Below are 19,443 nucleotides of genomic sequence, written 5' to 3' on the forward strand. Positions count from 1 at the left end.
CATAAAAATTTTCAGATGTCACCAAGCTGAGGGGGGAGGCGTTGCAAGCACTTTGGAAGACAGGATTAGAATTCAAAAGGACCTTGAAATTGATGAATTGGTCTAAAATCAACAAGAGTCAATTGAATAAAGACAAGTGAAAAGTACTACATTTAGGGAGAAAAAAATCAAATGCAAAACTACGAAATGCAGGATGCCTGGCTAGTCCATAGTACTGCTGAACAGGAGTGGGGATTATAGTGGATCACAAATTAAATATGAGTCTATAATGTAATGCAGTTGCTGAAAAGGCTAATATAGTTCTGGGGTGTATTAAGAGGCGTATCATATGTAAGACACAGGAAGTACTTGTCCCACGCTACTTGGCACTGGTGAGGCCTTAGCTGGAGCATTGTGTCCAATTCTGGATACCATGTTTTATGAAAGATGTGTATAAAGTAGGGTTACCATACGTCCTCTTTTTCCCAGACATGTCCGGCTTTTCGGCACTCAAACCCCCGTCTGGGGGGAACTGCCAAAAAGCCGAACATGTCCAGGAAAATGGCAGCTCTGCTCCTCCCCTGACTCTTCGGCTCTGTTTAAGAGCCGAGCTGCCCGAGCGCTATGGGCTTCAGGCAGCCCCCTTGCCTCCGGACCCCAGCCGCCGGCCGGGCACTTCCCCTCCCGGGCTCCGGCGGCGCAGGGTCCGGAGGCATGGGGGCTGCCCGAAGCCGGTAGCGCTGGGCCAGCTTGGCTCTTAAACAGAGCCGAAGAGTCAGGGGAGGAGCAGAGCCTCCAGCCGCGGCGGCTCTGCTCCTCCCCGACTCTTCAGCTCTGTTTAAGAGCCGAGCGCTACGGACTTTGGGCAGCCCCCATACCTCCGGACCCTGTGCCGCCGGAGCCCGGGAGGGGAAGTGCCCGGCCAGGGGCACAGGGTCCGGAGGCAAGGGGGCTGCCCGAAGCCCAAGCGCTACCGGCTTCACGGTTTGCCGGGCAGCCTCCAGACCCTCCGCCCCCGGCTGGGCGCTTCCCCTCCCGGGCTCCAGCTGCGCTGGGGAAGCGCTGGCCGGGGGTGCAGGGTCTGGGGGCTGCCCGGCAAACTGTGAAGCCGGTAGCGCTCAGGCAGCCCTTTTCGCGTGGCTGGGAGTGGGAGGGAGCGGAGTCAGGGCGGAGTTGGGGCGGGGCTGGGGTGGGGAAATGGGCGGGGCCAGGGCCCCGTGGAGGGTCCTCTTTTTTTATTTAATAGCTATGGTAACCTTAGTATAAAGTGAAGAGGGTCTAGAGGAGAGCAACAAAAATGATAAAAAGTTTAGAACACCTGACCTATGAGGAAAGGTTAAAAAAACTGGACATGTTTCATTTTGAGAAAAGAAGACAGATGGGGGAACCTCACAACAATCTTCAAATAACATAAGGGCTATTATAAAGACCCCACACCCTGTCCTGCACCTCTACCCCAGCCTGGAGCCCCCTCCCACACCCTGAACCTGTCATTTCTGGCCCCCCCTGGAGCCCGCATCCCCAGCTGGAGCCCGCACCCCAATCCCCTGCCCCAGTCAGGTAAAAATGAGCAAGTGAGGGTGTGGGAGAGCAAGGGCCAGAGGGAGGGGGATGGAATGAGCGGGGATGGGGGCCTCAGAGAAAGGGGCCTAGCAGGGGCAGGCCCGGGGGGCGGGACAAGGGTGTTCAGTTTTGTGCTATTAGAAAGTTGGCAGCCCTAAGCCATACATGTATTTATTTTGTTAAATCTCAGCTCAACCTCATGATTTTTGACAGCTAACCGTTCCCCTCCCCGTCTCCCTCCCCTTCCCCTCTAAAACTTCCAGGTTGCCCCTTCCTGTAAGAAAACTAATGTGCCTAGACCCTCATATTTAAAATGGCGGCTAAACAAGCGGAGACTACAAGTCCCAGCAGGCCATGGGTCACCTTGGGAGAGAGCCTAGCCCCAAGAAGGCGCATGGAATTCTGGGACTTATAGTCCCCTGGGTCCAATAGGTACAAGGGAATAGTCTGCGAAGCGCGTCTTGCCGTAGTGCATGCTGGGTGTTGTGGTATCTGGTGGGCGCAGTGCATGATGGGAATGATAGCGCCCGTGGCCAGGGCGGGACTCGGCGGCGATGGCTGCCGGGAAATTGTAGTTCTTGGGGGTGCCGGAAGTCTGCAGCGCCTGCGCGGAGGAGCTCGCCCGGCGACCCCGTGCGTGGCAGGAAGCGGAAGGGGGCCGGTAGGGCTCGAGCACTGACGTGTCTCTCGGAGTGAGCAGGCGTCTCCGCCCGGCCTCGGCTCCCTCTTTGGACAGCAAAAGCGGCCGAGATGGGGAGTGAGTGTCGGCGCGCAGCCGGGGGCCGGGAGCTGGGGGCGATGGAGGGGTTCCTGAGGCGGGCTCGGGGCGGGGAACCTGCTGCGTGGTCAGTGCAGCGGTCAGGATCCTCTGAATGATCCCCGAGCTGTGCCCCGGGTTGGCAGCGCCCCGCTGCCCTTCCCCCCTATCCCCAGCTGTGCCCCGGGTTGGCAGCGCCCCGCTGCCCTTCCCCCCTATCCCCAGCTGTGCCCCGGGTTGGTAGCGCCCCGCTGCCCTTCCCCCCCCCCCCCAAGCTGTGCCCCGGGTTGGCAGCGCCCCGCTGCCCTCCCCCCCCCCCCAAGCTGTGCCCTGGGTTGGCAGCACCCTGCAGTGTACTCTTTGTGCAGGGGCTGGGAGGTGCTATTGCTTCCTGAAATGTGCTGCCATCCCAGGGTCTGTCCAGGAGCCTTTTCTTCCCTACTAGCCTGTGTTTGGCAGTAGGCCCTATGGGGGGTATTGAAGCGGTTACATTTCTGAGAGCCAGGTTGGGCTCATAATGCTGTTTGACCCATTGTAGATCTTATTCTTTTATCAAACTGTTAAAACAAGATTATCTTCTTGTAATATGAATGCACACACTGAGCGGTTGAACACAGTTTTCCTCATTTTCTTTCCGGTCTCTGCTGCCTTGTAAGTTTGCTTGTATTAGGATCAGGGTTAGCTTTCTCATGATGGCATCCATTCTACCTTTTCTTAGGCTTTTCTTATTAGCTGGGCATTCTAATTTTGGTAACATCAGGAAAGAAATTTTCAGCAGCATGCAAAGTAGCAAATACAAATTTTCTTATGGTAGGAAGGCTCTGTATGATGCCAGGAGGTCAGGCTAGATGACTTGACAGGTACTCTTGACTTCACTTGCCTGTGGATCGTGTAAAGGTCAGTAGGAGTGCCAGGGCATCTGTTGCAGTACCATAGTAAAATAAAACTACAAGCTGAGTGGGTCATGGTCAGTAGTTAAAAGAAGCTTCAAGAGAAGGAGGAACTGGTTAGGTTCTGGAAAAGAATTTTGGTTTCATTGTTGTAAAAGGTAGATGTGGTATTTGCAGAAAGTGAAAAACCACAGTCCAAGACATTTCTGTTGGAAATTAATAGCTTAATATTTAGTAAACTGTTTCTGGTCTAGACTTAAACAGGGTACATTTAGTATGAATTTCGTATTTCCACAGAGCTACTGAAAGCGGTCGAGTTTCGGTGCTCTTGTGCTGTCTTTCATGAAATGGATATAAAGGAAGTAAATCCTACCACATAATTTCTGCAATCTGAGATTCGACTGTTGTCCTGAGAGAGTCAGCCTACCTCCCTTTGAATTTCCTTGGACCTAATGTTTCTGTCTTCGAAAAACAGTTTATTTTATAAGTGTTAAATCTGAAAGAAGAATTCATAGTTCAGGCCTGTATTATAGATACCTCCCCTTTCCTTAAATCTTAAGGCTCAGATAACTTTCAGACCTCACTTGCTTTCTAAGGATAAGCCTCCTCATGCTGGTGAGCAGTTTCACACACAAATCTTGTGGGATTGTTTGAGTAACTGTTTAACCAGTGCCTGTAGGAGGTTCAATCATTCATTCCCAAAGTAGTTTCAACCTTCCACATAAATTCAGTTATTCACATTATGCCTCAAATAACCACCATCAAACAGAAGTTGGAAGGATGTGGAAAAGTATATCTCTAGAAAACAAAATAAGTTAGTGAAACTAACATTCTCTTCCTCATCATTCTCAAGAAAGAACAAAACACCCAAATCAGCCATGTATAATACATTTGTCATTTGTTATCACACTTTTTCAAAGGTGCAACTGCCTTGTTAGTGCAGTTAGCCAGATGTACCTAGGACAGATAAGGGTGAGGTGACCACCTAGTCCCTAGCCTAGGGGTCGGCAACCTTTCAGAAGTGGTGTGACGAGTCTTCATTTATTCACTCTAATTTAAGGTTTCGCGTGGCAGTAATACATTTTAATGTTTTTAGAAGGTCTCTTTCTATAAGTCTATAATATATAACTAACCTATTGTATGTAAAGTAAATAAGGTTTTTAAAATGTTTAAGAAGCTTAATTTAAAATGAAAATAAAATGCAGAGCCTCCCCGGACCGGTGGCCAGGACCTGGGCAGTGTGAGTGCCACTGAAAATCAGCTCACGTGCTGCAGGTTGCCTACCCCTGCCCTAGCCCTTGCAAATTTAGAAATTTCCATTTTTTAAGATGTCCGTAACTAATCCTCAGGATTGCCATAAATTCCATATCTGTATGTTCACTTTACCATCTAACTTTTGATTTTGTTTTACAGTTAAATTTCTTGAAGTAATCAAGCCCTTCTGTGTTATCTTGCCTGAAATTCAAAAGCCAGAGAGGAAGGTATGTTGTTGAGATGTCCTTCAGGACTCTATTTATAAGAGAGAAGTTTTCTAAGCCTAAGGTGTGGTCTACACTCAGTTTTTGTATCAGTGTAACTGTCAGCAGTGCAGCTACTTTTAACTGAAATCGTTACACCATTATAGCCCTTGTGTGAACAGTTATACCCAATCTAAGTCATCTTTATACTGGAATGAGTTCATCCTCGGTAGGTGTTGTACTGCTGTAATTATACCAGGACAGTTGAAGCAGTACAACTTATGTGTCAGCAAGGCCTGAGGTATATGACGATATATATCTAAGAGAGAATTAATTTCAGAGTAGCTAAAAATGGTATCTTAAAATTCAAAATACTCTTTCTTTTCTCCCCATCTCTCTTAAAAACAACTGATTTGAACAAATAATCTTAGATTGGCATTTTTGCTGAGAGCTTTTTTTTTTTTTTTTGGTAGGCCATTAAACTAAGAATCCGTTTCAGTGGATCAGTACTGGAATTACCTTATACTGCTTGCATAAGATTGTTTGCTTGGATGAAAGTTTCAGTAAAGATTTACCATCTTTCCTTCTAGACTTCATATAGTGTAGATGGGATGAAAAGGGATTTAGTAATTTGCTTCTGTCTAGTATTTTACTATAAGTATGCAGTTACATTATAGAGTTTAGCTGACTTGTTTAATAGACCAGCTGTTGTGACCAGTGACAACCCATTCAGTTTAACTCCTGTCTTTCTCTTTTTCTTCAGATTCAATTTAAGGAAAAAGTGCTATGGACAGCTATCACACTTTTCATCTTCTTAGTATGCTGCCAGGTATGTTTGTAACGTTCTTTCATTTTCCTTTCAAATAAAAAGGAGAACAAAGTGCTTTAATTTAACCCCACTTCACTTTCATTGCTTGGAAATTCAGATTCCCCTGTTTGGTATCATGTCATCAGACTCAGCAGATCCTTTCTACTGGATGAGAGTGATTCTGGCTTCAAATAGAGGTAAGATCCTGCTTCAGGTAGCTCAGTTGCCAGCACAGGGTTTTATACTTCCAGTGGCCGTGTACTTGGTTTGTTTGAACATTTGGGATTTTAGTCTTAGTTTATAGATTTTTTTTTTCTCATGAAGTAAACATCTGGATTGGAGCAATAAACACTGCATAATAGAAAATAAATGCTAAATCTGTGGATTGGAATTGGCACAAATGCATTAACATTTTATATGGATAGACACATTATCAATTGCATATATCCAAGTGGAGGGCAAATAGCCTTTGCAGAGAAAGTGGAAACAAGACAGCTCATAAATACCCATATATAATAGACGTTACAAAACTCCTGTAGTACATTTCATGTATTCTGATGCACATTCCCAGCTATAAGATCTCTTTGTACTTTTTTTCTTACTGACACCTTTGGTCAGTCACACAGAGTAAAACCTATGCTGGCTGCTCGGTTGTCCAGTTGCTCATTGAAGCTTTTTTGTGGTGATATAAATCAGATACAGTATCAGTCACTTCAATGCACCATTTGATACTAGTTCAGGTGTGTGTGTGTGTGTGTATATGTATTGGGTGATATCGATTGATTGTAGCATAATGGGAAGTGCAGAGATTTGCATGTCACTGAAAAACATTGCACAGTGACCGATTATACCAAAAAATATTTGAATGCTCCTTCAAAGGAAGAGAGTGAAGCTTTACCATTTCTACACCATCTTATATCTGGCGTAGGTACGCCAGAAAGCAGTAACTTTTAATGCAGGGCACGTGATACTAAGGAGTGATTCATTGTCTAGCAAATTAATTTTCATCAAACTTCAGTTCCCTTCTAAAGCTTTTCTTTTTAAACTGACTCAGAAGGAAGTGCCATGTGTCTCTTATTGTTCTATCTGTACCATGAGGAGGTGGGAGGAATGAAAAGTCAAACTTTGCACTTTGTGGGGGTCTAGAAATGGTGAACTGCAACAACTGTCATTCTGCTTTCTGCATCTGACAGGAACGTTGATGGAGCTGGGTATTTCACCCATTGTCACTTCTGGGCTCATCATGCAGCTCTTGGCTGGTGCCAAGATAATTGAGGTTGGGGACACTCCAAAAGACAGAGCTCTCTTCAATGGGGCGCAGAAATGTAAGTAGCAGCTGATATCATAGAATATCAGGGTTGGAAGGGACCTCGGGAGGTCACCTAGTCCAACCCCTGCTCAAAGCAGGACCAATCCCCAGACAGATTTTTGCCCTAAATCCCTAAATGGCCCCCTCAAGGATTGAAGTCACAACCCTGGGTTTTAGCAGGCCAATGCTCAAACCACAGAGCTATCCCTCCCCCATATCAAGGAGGCTCATCTAGAACGAGGCCTGACATTAACAAAGGAAGTTGTGAACTTGATCCTCTGAAAAATCTTGGAATCTCATGTGTAGGCCTCCCCAGATGTTAGATTTCTTGAATCTGAATTTGTCAGTACTTCAGTGCTCTGACTTATTGTCTGCTGTTTCTTGGCCTATGTGAAATTATCTGATGAGCTTCAGTTGAGTTCTTAGTGGTTGTCACATGATGGTGTCCCTGCTGCAGTCTCAGCAGAGAGGCCAAATATTAAATGGACCATGGAGACCCAAATACCGCCCAGATCTCTAACTGTGATCAAGGCAATTTTGATGTGGGAGAAGGGTGAGGCAATTCTGTGCTGCCGATGTCCCTCTTGTGTGAACCATCTTGAGACTCAAGTCCTTTTAAAGTTGGCTCTTTTCAGCAGTAAATGTTGCTATGCTCTCTCTGCAAGATACAGATTTCAGTTAATTTTAGTCAGATCTTCTCTACAACTTGTTTCTATACAAGGAACAATTAAGTTCCAAAATCTGTTTACTGAAGAAAAACTCACCTAAACTGCTTACGTATCAGCTTAATGCTTTACTTTTATTTTAAAAAATATTTCCTGCAAACAAGAGTGTTTAACACTGAGAATGTTGCTTCATCTGTTTTAGATTAGTTTTCTCTCTCATTACTGCTGTGCAGTGTTTCTGTTGATCTTAGAGTTTCCGGTGACTGATTTCAGGGATCAAACTTCATTTTGACATTGCATTTAGATGTCTATTTCATTAATTATTGTGTACTCCTTCTCCCTGCTACCCTTTTTCACTGGTCTGCAAATGTCATATAAACACAGTATTTTTTGTCTTCTTTTACAGTGTTTGGCATGATTATTACAATTGGTCAGTCTATCGTCTATGTAATGACGGGGATGTACGGAGACCCATCTGAGATGGGTGCTGGTATCTGTTTGCTTATCACAATTCAGGTAACTTTTATACCACACCCTCTACATCACTCCTCAAAACCATACTTCCCTTTTATCCTAAAGGAGTCTAGAAGGTGCAGTTATACAGCCTCATGGAGTGATGGGAAAGGAGTGAGGAGAATTGAAAGCACACGTGTCTGCCAACCAAAGAGGATATCTGATCTTCTCCTTGTCATCCTTAATGGAACAAAACATTTGTATCAAGTTAGCATTATTACAGAAAATAAAAAAGGATGATGCCTCCAGTAAATAATGCTGTTTCTTTTCTTGTAGCTTTTTGTAGCTGGACTGATAGTTCTACTATTGGATGAGCTTCTACAGAAAGGGTATGGTCTTGGTTCTGGCATCTCTCTCTTCATTGCTACCAACATCTGTGAGACTATTGTATGGAAGGCATTCAGCCCAACCACTGTGAACACAGGCCGAGGTAACTCATACTCTGTGTTCTTTGGTTGTGTTAAGATTTAAGTATTCTGTAATATGAAAGATGACTAGATTATCTGAGTAGCTTCATGTGCACTCTTCCACATTCTAAAGCTCCAACCCATACATAGCAATTTCTACAGTAACCTTCCAGAGCACAGAGAATTTCAGCAACAGAAAAGTTGTATTTCTATGCACAAAAGAAAAAAATAAGGAAATTAAGTGAAATAGTAAATAAATAGTGCTCCTGACCTCAGCCCATGTAATTTATCAAGTGGAATCCTAATTATAATAGAGAAGTTTGTATGCAAGGTGCAAATGCATGTGTAATGCAAATACTGTGAGAGAAGACTCCAGAGGTTTAAGATCAGTTGTATTTAGGCAGCATATTACCTTGCTTGAGGGAGGGAGTGCCTCCTGCCACTCAGCAGCTACCCTTATTGTTGATTTGAGTGGCACTTTTTCCAAAGACTAATCAAATCATCATCAGTTGCAAGGATAGGGAATGAGATTCCATAGGGGACACGAAGAACTGCAGGGAGAGAGGAGATGGAAGTATTGGATGCTTATGGGGAAGGCAACTAATTTCAGTTGTGCAAATAAGCTGTAACTCTATAATATAGGATGATCAAGTGTTCAGTCCACAGTGTTCTCTATTTACTTTGCATTGTCCATTGTAAGTCTGCAGAATACATCCACCAGACTTTGCCGTTCTTCATTCCAGATTCTGATTAAAGAATACATTTAAGGAAACAGTAATCTTAACAACATAAGAATGGTCATACTGGCTCAGACCAATGGTCCAGCTAGTTCAGTATCCTGTCTTCTGACATTGCCCAGTGCTGCATGCTTCAGAGGGAATGAACAGAACAGGACAGTTACTGATGATCCATCCCCTGTTGTCCAGTCTCAGCTTCTGGCAGTCAGAGGCTTAAGGACACCCAGAGCATGGGGTTGTGACCCTGACCATCTTGGCTAATAGTCATTGATGGACCTATCGTCCATGAATTTATCTAATTGTTTTTTGAACCCAGTTACACTTTTGGCCTTTACAACATCTCCGGCAACAAGTTCCGCAGGTTGACTGCATTGTGTGAGGAAGTTCTTCCTTATGTTTGTTTTTAACCTGCTGCCTTTTAATTTCATTGGGTGATCTCTGGCTCTTGTGTTATGTGAAGGGGTAAATAACACTTCTTTATTTACTTTCTCTACACCGTTCATGATTTTTTAGATCTCTATCATATCCCTCCTCAGTCGTCTCTTTTCCAAGCTAAACAGTCCCAATCTTTTTAATGTCTCCTCATATGGAAGCTGTTCCATACCCCAATCATTTTTATTGCCATTCTGTGTACTTTTTCCAATTTTTTGAGATGGGGAAACCAAAACTGTATGCAGTATTCAAGGTGCGGGCATACCATGAATTTATGTGGTGGCATTATCTATCCCTTTCTTAATGGTTCCTAATCTTCAGAATTGGTTGCTGGGAGGCTTATGAGTCTGTCATTTCAAAATGTCACTTTTATTCAAAGGGCAATGGTTTTTTCCCCACAGAATTCATAGTTATGGCAGAATCCAAGCTGCTGCTTATTAAGACTCTTGGGTCCATAAATTTTGAACGCTCTTCTTTCTGTGTGATTTTTCAGCAGGACAGGAGAGTAAAAATTGCTAGCTTTGTGATAGTGAGTTCTCAAAGCACAGAACTTCAAAGTAGGAAAACAAAACAATGCATTTCTTTGAAATGTAGCTCTGTCATAAAAAGTGATTACAACTCTGTTTTCCTTTTAATCCCATGCAGCTGTGTTTTGCTCTGTGTCTATTGCTGATAAGTACTCTGGAAAACCTAGATTTCTAACAAGAAATTTGTTCTCTTGTGCAGATTGCTAGAACTTTTTTGGATAATTCAGTGCTTCATGATGCTCTGAATTCTGCTGGTATAAAGTGTGCTGTTTACATCTCTCTTGTTCCCTGTGTTTTATAGAATCATTGTTTTGTCTTCTAGTATGTTCTTTGGCACTGTCTAAAATAGTCATATGGTGTGGAATCCATCCCTGTATGGCATTAGCAGATGTACCTTGCACTATGAAGACAATTGCATTCTTCCTTCTATTCACGTTTCTTATAGAAGGAATTGCCTTTAGGGTGAGATTTTTCAAGAGTGCTCAGCATTGGTCTAACTGATCCTATAGAAATCAATGGTAAAGCCCTTACTGACTTTAGTGGGATCAGAGTTAGGCCAACAGCAAGTGCTTCTGATAATCCCACCCTAAATATTGTATTTCAGAAGCCTAGTTAATGTCTCAGTTCAGGTATTAAGATACCTGAACTCATTGTCCTTCCCCTCTCCCTTTTTCATTTAAGGAATGGAGTTTGAAGGAGCCATTATTGCTCTTTTCCATCTGCTGGCTACTCGTACGGACAAAGTCAGAGCTCTCCGAGAGGCCTTCTACCGCCAGAACCTACCTAACCTCATGAACCTGATTGCCACCATTTTTGTCTTTGCTGTTGTCATTTACTTCCAGGTCAGTCAGAATCTAGAATAATGTTTAAAACTACTGCCAATGGATATAGTAAAGTCATCTATTTCCTGGTACAAATGCAGTCTGATAAATTTTGGGTACAGATCCTGACAATACTTCCATAGAAAAGTTGACAATTGTGAAGATAAATATGAATTTAAGAAGTTCAAAATCTTAGGCTCTTTTGTGGCTTTTTAAATGAGGACTGACATGGCTGGGTGTTTTAAAAATGGATTTTTTTTCTGCAGCCTGAAGAGTTAAACTTCACCTTTTTAGTGCATACAGAAGACTCCTAATGACTAGTAGATGTCAGCCAGGGCTTCAGTTACTTGATCTGAAAAGGCTGGAACTCCACCCTTGGCTTTCTGTGGCCTCCAAAAGGCTTGAGAATTATTGTAGGCTGAGAGAGATGATGGATGTGCACTAACAGACCTTGCCAAAAATGCCTCAACATTTTGCTGAAAATACCATGAACCCATAAAAACCTGAGTCCATTTTGGAATTTATTGCAGCAAAATGGCCAATAAGTAGCAAATGAGGGGTTTTTGTGTGTGTAGCTTTGAAATTTCCGCTTCTGGGCATTATGCTGAGTTCTTCCTGCAATTTCAGACTCACCTTTGAATATTTTGGCATTTCATAAATTCACATATTTAAGCTACCCTGTCCAACAATCTGAGTTGGTCTGAGGTCTTGGCAGAAGGGTTTAAATAGAGGGCTGAGGTAGTAGAATGTTTGACACTCACATGGTTCATGGCAAGATTTTTGTTGAGACGTTGTGTGGTGCCTGTGCTGTCTGCATGTTTTACTTCAGTTACAGTGCGGTTTTTACTTGGCATTTTTCAGGGCTTCAGAGTGGACCTCCCTATCAAATCTGCCCGCTACCGTGGCCAGTACAACACTTACCCGATCAAGCTGTTCTATACTTCCAATATTCCCATCATTCTTCAGTCTGCCTTGGTATCTAATCTGTATGTGATCTCCCAGATGTTGTCTGCTCGCTTCAGTGGCAACTTGTTGGTTAGCCTGCTGGGCACCTGGTCTGTAAGTATCCACCTGTTTTCTGTAGGCTGTTGTACATCATGCAGGGGCCCCACTAGAACGCCCAGCTTCGCACATGATCTCTGTAAACATAGTGACACTTTCCCTGGCAAAATTATGCACATTGAGACTAACAGCCCAACATGTGATGTTGCTTTTTAATGAAGGGAAAACAGAGTCCTGTGGCACCTTATAGACTAACAAAAGTATTGGAGCATAATCTTTCGTGGGTGAATACCCACTTTGTCAGATGCATGGGACGGTACCACAGGACTCCTTGTTGCTTTTTACAGGTCCAGACTTAACACGGCTGCCCCTCTGATACTTTCCCTTCATTATTGACAGTGGAATACATGGTCTTCTACATTTACCATGTGTATTTAATCTGTGGCTTGCTATTATTTTTTCCTCTCTTGCAAACCCAGTATATTTTATGTTTTTATTTGTCCCTTGTGTTCCTATCTTTAATTTAGAAACTGCTCATAATCTGAAACTTGAATTCCCTTGTGCAGCCCATGTGTACACACAAGCTCGACCTTTTAACGAAGAGATGATACATTTAACCAGGGTTAGTCTAACTGCTAACAAATAAGGACACAAAACTAAACAGTACAAACCTATTTGTTTCTTTTCAGGATACTTCATCTGGAGGCCCTGCTCGCTCTTATCCAGTCGGTGGACTTTGTTATTATCTGTCACCCCCTGAGTCCTTCGGTTCGGTGTTAGAAGACCCTGTCCATGCAGTTGTTTATATTGTGTTTATGTTGGGCTCCTGTGCTTTCTTCTCCAAGACATGGATTGAAGTTTCTGGCTCCTCTGCCAAAGATGTAAGTTAAAGAAATAGGTTTACAGGATAAAACCAGGAGAATTATTCTGCAGTAATTACTTCCTCAGCAGTAATATTGTGAAATGGACAGTATAGGCCTAGTGCCAAACTTACCTCTTAGTAATATCACCACTTATGTGGAGTGCCTTTTTGGCTGTGGATTGCAAAGCACTTAAAGCTGGGTAAGCATTTCTGTCCCCATTTTACAGAGGGGAAAACAGGCACACAGGTAGAACCCTGATCTCCTGATTGCCATTTGGTGCCCTATTCACTGGATCACATGGCCTCACCCAGCCCCTCCCAAAAAACCCTAGGTGGGTGGTGTAGGAATAGAGATGTCTGAGATGCTTGAATATCACTTGAGTCGCATAGATAGAAACAGAACAATATGAAAGTGAAACTTCTTCATAAGGAGCATAGTGCGTAGCCTGGAGCACTACATTTGGAGCATAGTGGTCAGATGACAGCTGCACTGTGTGAGGGTAATTATCTCATTAAAAACATACACACCGTATTTTAATACTTCTGTGCCTGGAAAAAACAAGCTCTTCAAGAAGGCCAATGGCATATTGGGCTTTATAGTAGGAGCATTGCCAGCAGATTGATTATTCCCATCTATTCGGCACTGGTGAGGCCACACCTGGAGTATTGTGTCCAGTTTTTGTCCCCTGCTCACTACAGAAGGGATGTGGACAAATTGGAGAGAGTCCAGCGGAGGGCAACGAAAATGATTAGGGGGCTGTGGCACATGACTTAAGAGGAGAGGCTGAAGGAACTGGGGTTATTTAGTCTGCAGAAGAGAAGAGTGAGGGGGGGATTTGATAGCAGCCTTGAACTACCTGAAGGGGGGTTCCAAAGATGATGGAGCTCAGCTGTTCTCAGTAGTGGCACATGATAGAACAAGGAGCAATGGTCTCAAGTTGCAGTGGGGGAGATCTAGGTTGGATATTAGGAAACACCATTTCACTAGGAGGGTGGTTAAGCACTGGAATGGGTTACCTAGGGAGGTGGTGGAATCTCCATCCTTAGAGGTTTTTAAGGCCCGGCTTGACAAAGCCCTGGCTGGGATGATTTAGTTGATGTAGGTCCTGCTTTGAGCAGGGGGTTGGACTAGATGACCTCCTGAGGTCTCTTCCAACCCTAATCTTCTATGATCTTTATGGGGACTGATAACTGGAAGTAGTTGTGTTTCAGATTCCCTTAATTGGAGGTATGTTAAAAATAGTTCAGCGCATCTACATACCAGTAGCTGGCCTATCTAAGCTTCAGTCATTCAGATGTGTAACACTCAAGAAAAAAATATTTCATTCTTAAATTGCATTGCTTGTAGCTATTGGAGATGGTAAAATGGCTGACAGTATGGCAGGTTTTAGTTAGGAAGAAATAGCTTTTTGCATCATGAGGAATAATTAAAGAAATGGAATACACACAATGAACATTTTCATTTGGGATGGATCTGGCTGCTTGCTGCCAAATGTGGCTTAGGTCCTACCTGGAGCTCTGTACAGATCTTGGTTGGGTTTTGCTTGTGTGTCACTCTATTAATCATGGCTTAGAGTAGTGGAACAAGGCATCTTACATTTTAAACATAATAATTGGGAAAAGCTCCACTTTGTTTTTCTTCTGTTTCTTGGAAGATGGCTGATATGTAATCACAGAAATGTCATGCTTTTAATTCCAGATAGCTAGGTGGTTCTGTGAAATTAACCTAAAAAAATGAAACTAAATTTCTTGGCTCAATACAGGTTGCCAAACAACTAAAAGAGCAACAGATGGTAATGAGGGGCCACAGAGAAACCTCCATGGTCCACGAACTAAACAGGTGAGCTACAAATATGTCAGTGGCTATATGTACCAAGTGTGGAATATACTGCTGTTCATGTAATATCAGTGCTACAATAAGCATTGTCTTCAGAAGATTAGAACTTGGATGTCCTTTTAAGCTCAGTCCTAGGGTGATATGCTAGCCTACTGCATAAGGTCATGTCTCCTGCTGGAGGCTGGGCCTATAAACACTGCAGTCTACTGCTACTTCACAGCTGAAGGATTTAGCTCTAGTAGTAGACCTGTGTCTCTGGTGCTGAAGGTCCTGGGTTCAGTCCTTGCTGACAGCCATGGTGTGAGCATGCAAACATATGGTTCCTCGCATTAATATAAAAGCTCTCACACAAAGAGGCTAGCAATCAGCTGGCCCAGTTACCTCCAAAAGTCCTCCGTTGCAGGGTGATGGGTATGGAATCACCTAACTTTGTAAGTAGTTATTCTAATTGGTCTTGAGCAGTGGCTCTCAAACTTTTGTACTGGTGACCCCTTTCACATGGCATGCCTCTGAGTGCGACACACCCCCCCCCCTTTAAAAATTAAAAACACTTTTTTTTATATATTTAACACCATTATAAATGCTGGAGAAAAGTCAGGTTTGGGGTGGAGGTTGACAGCTCGTGACCCCCCCTGTAATAAGGTTGTGACCCCTGAGGGGTCGCAACCCCCTGTTTGAGAACCCCGGGTCTTGAGTCTGCTGGTGGTTGTGAGAACTGCAAAAGCCTGAAAGATAAAACTTGAGATGTGGCTGCATGCACGCAACAATTTTCATTCATTTTTACTGCATCGTTAGTAATAGATTCAGCACTTTACATTTTCAAAGTGTTGCATAAACATTAATCTTTTACGGTAAATGTTATTAATCATAGTTGCAGATGTCTCGGTTACATACCTCTATGGGTAAGAGCTACAGTCTTCTAAATGATTTTGTTTTAAATCCCAAACAAATATTTAATAAACTACTTGGTGCAGCGGTGGGGCACAAAGTGACGCTTTGAGTTCTGCAGTGCTTCCCACTGCAGTTATTATCTCTAATATGGAGGTGTAATATGTGGCGAGACTACAGGTCCCAGTCTGATTTGCCCCATCTCAATCCTAGCTGTAAGCCACTTGAAATGAGATGGAGTATTTCCTGGGACCCAATTGCCATTGTGTTTAAAGATGTGGCTGGTTGCAGTCTATTCCATTCCATTCCCAGGCAGTTTGGCGATGTTTGTCCTCAGCTGGGCCATGCTTGGGCCCCGTTGCGTAGTATGCCTAGCCTAGTGCATGTTCCTCCTCTTGGCTTGCTGGACCAGTGAGGAAGAGGGTGTTTTGTTACTGAGGGCCTTGGTTTTTATTTGTAATAGTTTATCTTAAACTTCAGGGGAGCTGCTGAAAAAATATTGAAGGTGCCTAGTTGTATGAGGTCTAGCTCCCTGTTCTTACTTTTAAAGGGATTGATTTTTCCCTCATAGAAAACACTCACCTTTTCAATTCAGACTGTTCTCCCAGCTAGGTATATCCTACAGCAGAGCTCTCCAAAGTGTGGGGCATGGCACCCTAAGGGATGTGGAGGAACCCTTGGGGGGGGGGCACAGTGGGGCCTGGGCCAGCCCCCACGGGGGAGGGGAGTGCCACCCAGACCCTCACCGCCCCCAGCTCTGGTCCCACCCCCAGCCGCGTCCACAGCTCCCAGCCCTGCACCTGTCCCTGTCCTCAGCCTCGGCTTGGCTCCACTCCCAGCCCCCAGCCTCGACCGCTAGCCATGGCTCCATTCCCATCCCGGGGCTGAGGCTGGGGGCAAGGCCGGGAGCGGAGCCGCACCTGGCCGTGGGCCCATCACAAGCCGGCTGCAACTTTGCTCCCGCCCCCAGCTTTGGCCCATGGCCCCAGCCTTGACCCCCTTTCCCCGTGGCCACATCTCAGGCTGCAGTGGGGGCATGGACAGGACTACAGTGTGACAGGGCATGACCCTCAAGTTTGGGGACCACTGTCCTACAGGAATACCAATCCCTGGTGCGAAAGGTAGCTTAATGTCTGACTGACTACTTTCCTTTTACCATTGTATTTTACAGGTACATTCCCACAGCTGCTGCATTTGGTGGTCTCTGCATTGGTGCTCTCTCTGTCCTGGCAGACTTCCTTGGGGCAATTGGGTCTGGAACTGGAATCTTGCTAGCTGTTACTATCATTTACCAGTACTTTGAAATTTTTGTAAAGGAACAGAGTGAAGTTGGGAGCATGGGAGCTCTTCTTTTCTAAACCCAGCTTCTCATGGACCTAGGAAAGGGGAAGGCGTATTCTTGAATTATCCAGTCAGGTGAAAAGAAATAAAACAAACTTGGGCACATCATGCTATAGGAACATGTATTTTAATAATGTTTCCAAAGTGCATTTCCTTTTGTTCACTTTTTAGCATATTGTTTGTGTTTTATAAATGTTGGAAAATGTGCAAAAACACTTTTAAACAAAATGGATTATTTTTAATTACTTATTAGGAAAACCAACTTCCTGAATTGGATTTAGTTTGACAGCTCTTTAATTTTTCATCCCCTTGCAGGAATGATAGATCTGAAGCCTTTATAGGTTTCAATAAATAGACATGGGGGGAGGGCTATGTATTGGAAGGGATGTTTTTTCCATATATTTTGTGTTTGCAACTCCTCTGCAGTGGATTAGATGAGAGAAATCTCTCCCACTGATGCTGGAGTTCATTAATTATGGTTGTAAGCACAAACAATGTTTAATGTGTTCAGTTTTGTATATTTTTTGGAATATGGCATATTTGGTGAGGCATTTTCAGTGTATTTTTACAAAGGTGTCTCTCCTTCCAAATGTCTTGTAAACTAAGCTAGGTCTTGTCAAATGCTGAATATTGGCTTGAGACTGTTGCCTAGTTTCTATAGAGGTTAGAAATGCTTTCCCTTCCATAAGCTGAAAACTCAGGTCAGTGTAGGTTTCTCCAGGGGGAAGCAATTATTGTGCCTAAGAGTTGTAACCTTAAAACTTGGTAATGTGGGGAAGCCTTGTAAATGTTCTAACTACCATTGACCACAGTCATTTTTAACTCTGGCACTGAAATTAGTTGGGAATTGCATGTCACAACTTTTTAGAGGCAAATCTTCTTTTGATAAACCCAGACTTCTCTCATTAAAAATAAGTAATAGTCTAGCAGCAATGAGGATATCATCATCTGACTGCTTGTTTCTAGTGAATTGTGTGAGATTCATTGCTACAGAATACCACAACTGTAATTTACTTCTGTCCCACAGTACCTAATTTATGGTCCTGGACAGGAGATTAGTTTGATAACTTTGTCACTGCCCGTGTAGAAAGCATCCTTTTGCCATCTCTGAAGTATGCTTAAAAATATACCCTTGCTGACTTGAATAGTGTGTAGTGAAAACACTTGCCTGGACACCTATGGCCTCCTGTTTTGTTTTGAGGGCCACTCCTATCAAAATGGAGAACTCGCCTTAAAAGGCTTAAAGGAAACTGAAAAAAATCCTCAACTTCTAATTTTAATTTAGATTGGTCGTAGGCACATTAAATGTTGATAAATGCAAACATTTTGTGTACAAAAGAATCCTGCAAGTAAAGTTTCTTCCTCAAACAGTATTGGTCAACCTGAGAACCAGAATGGGAAGTGGTAGTGCTGGAGTGTTTCTCTGTACTGCACCAATATGATTGTATTTTCTATTGTTACTCTGAAAATGTAAAAGATGGTTTGTGCTTCAATGAATGACAGAATCATTTCTATTACATGTTCCTGAGAAAAGTAGAGACAGGGCCAGAAACTCGTGCTGTATTTGCCACCAAGTTCTACCAAATGTGTGCGAATTTTGCAGGCTCTGTATGCTATGTACCTATCAATAGAAAATTAAACGCTTAAAATGGGACAAGGACCTGAATTGGAGAAAGGGCAAAAGTGATGGAATAAAGTAGCCATGAATAAAGAAAATGTTATAAAAGTCCACTTGTTAACTTCACACAACATTTGTTCTGTTTTTTATCCAGGGTCTGTTTTGAAATAGCAGCATGTGACAACAGAGTTTTTGATACAAAATCTGAGATAGTTCAGAGGTGACTTTTGATGGGGGTGTCTTTCAGAAAGACCAGTCAAGGACCTTACTTCTGGGCAAACAGTTCTGGCTGGGCTGGAACTGTATTTGCGTTTTCAGTTAGAACTTTTCTTTGAACTGGCTGCAGTTTAGATCAACAGTTCTTGAGTTCCTGGTGAATAGCACTTGTTCTGTGCATCTGAATTTTGTTGTCTAGTGGTGGAACTTTATACATCTTCAAGCAGATATGTCCTGAAGGCAGGATCTGATGATCATACAGTGGACATCTAGAATAAAAACAAAGAGCTAATGCCTAACCAATCTGCTTTATAATTAAATAAAGTACATCTTTGGAACTAACAGTTGACTTTTAGTGCTTTAAATACTGCTGCAAGTGCATGCCTAAAAGACTCTGAAAATGAATGTTAAGACTGATGCATACTAAAGAGTGTACAAAGACAGTTCCTGCCCCAGAGAATTTAGCTATAAAACAGGATTCAGCAGGTATCTTAAGACATGCAAATGAGCATCACGACAGGGATGATGAGGTGAAAAAAACAACAGAGTTTGATAACAGCGGAAGTATTGCCCAATATCTAAATGTTACTAAATGTGTCTCTACGAAAGTTCTCTGTAGCATGACCCTATTTAATTAAAAGAATCAAGGGGTGAGTGGTTTCAGACTATTTTCTGCCCTGTCCTCTAAGGTCGCAGTTTTCTGATGTCGTGAGGAAGGAAGACGTTAATTTGCCTTTTAGGTGGCATTCTTTCCTTCCTCTGAAAATGCTCTTCACTCTGCTCTTGTGAAGTCCAACCTGGGCTGTCATTTGTA

General features: G+C 43.4%; 1 protein-coding gene across 1 annotated transcript; it reads left to right on the forward strand.

Annotated features, from left to right (window-relative positions):
- The first annotated feature begins 1,963 nt into the window (after positions 1-1,963).
- On the forward strand, positions 1,964-18,539 carry SEC61A1 (SEC61 translocon subunit alpha 1). The gene is made up of 12 exons (XM_005288391.5): positions 1,964-2,299; positions 4,603-4,670; positions 5,410-5,475; positions 5,573-5,651; positions 6,648-6,779; positions 7,835-7,944; positions 8,218-8,371; positions 10,726-10,886; positions 11,727-11,924; positions 12,557-12,748; positions 14,493-14,569; positions 16,626-18,539. Exons 1-12 carry the CDS (start codon positions 2,293-2,295, stop codon positions 16,810-16,812), a joined length of 1,431 nt encoding a protein of 476 aa, XP_005288448.1. The 5' UTR covers positions 1,964-2,292; the 3' UTR covers positions 16,813-18,539.
- Positions 18,540-19,443: the final 904 nt, after the last annotated feature.

Source organism: Chrysemys picta, chromosome 7 (assembly GCF_011386835.1).
Source record: "Chrysemys picta bellii isolate R12L10 chromosome 7, ASM1138683v2, whole genome shotgun sequence".
Lineage (NCBI taxonomy): Eukaryota > Metazoa > Chordata > Testudines > Emydidae > Chrysemys > Chrysemys picta.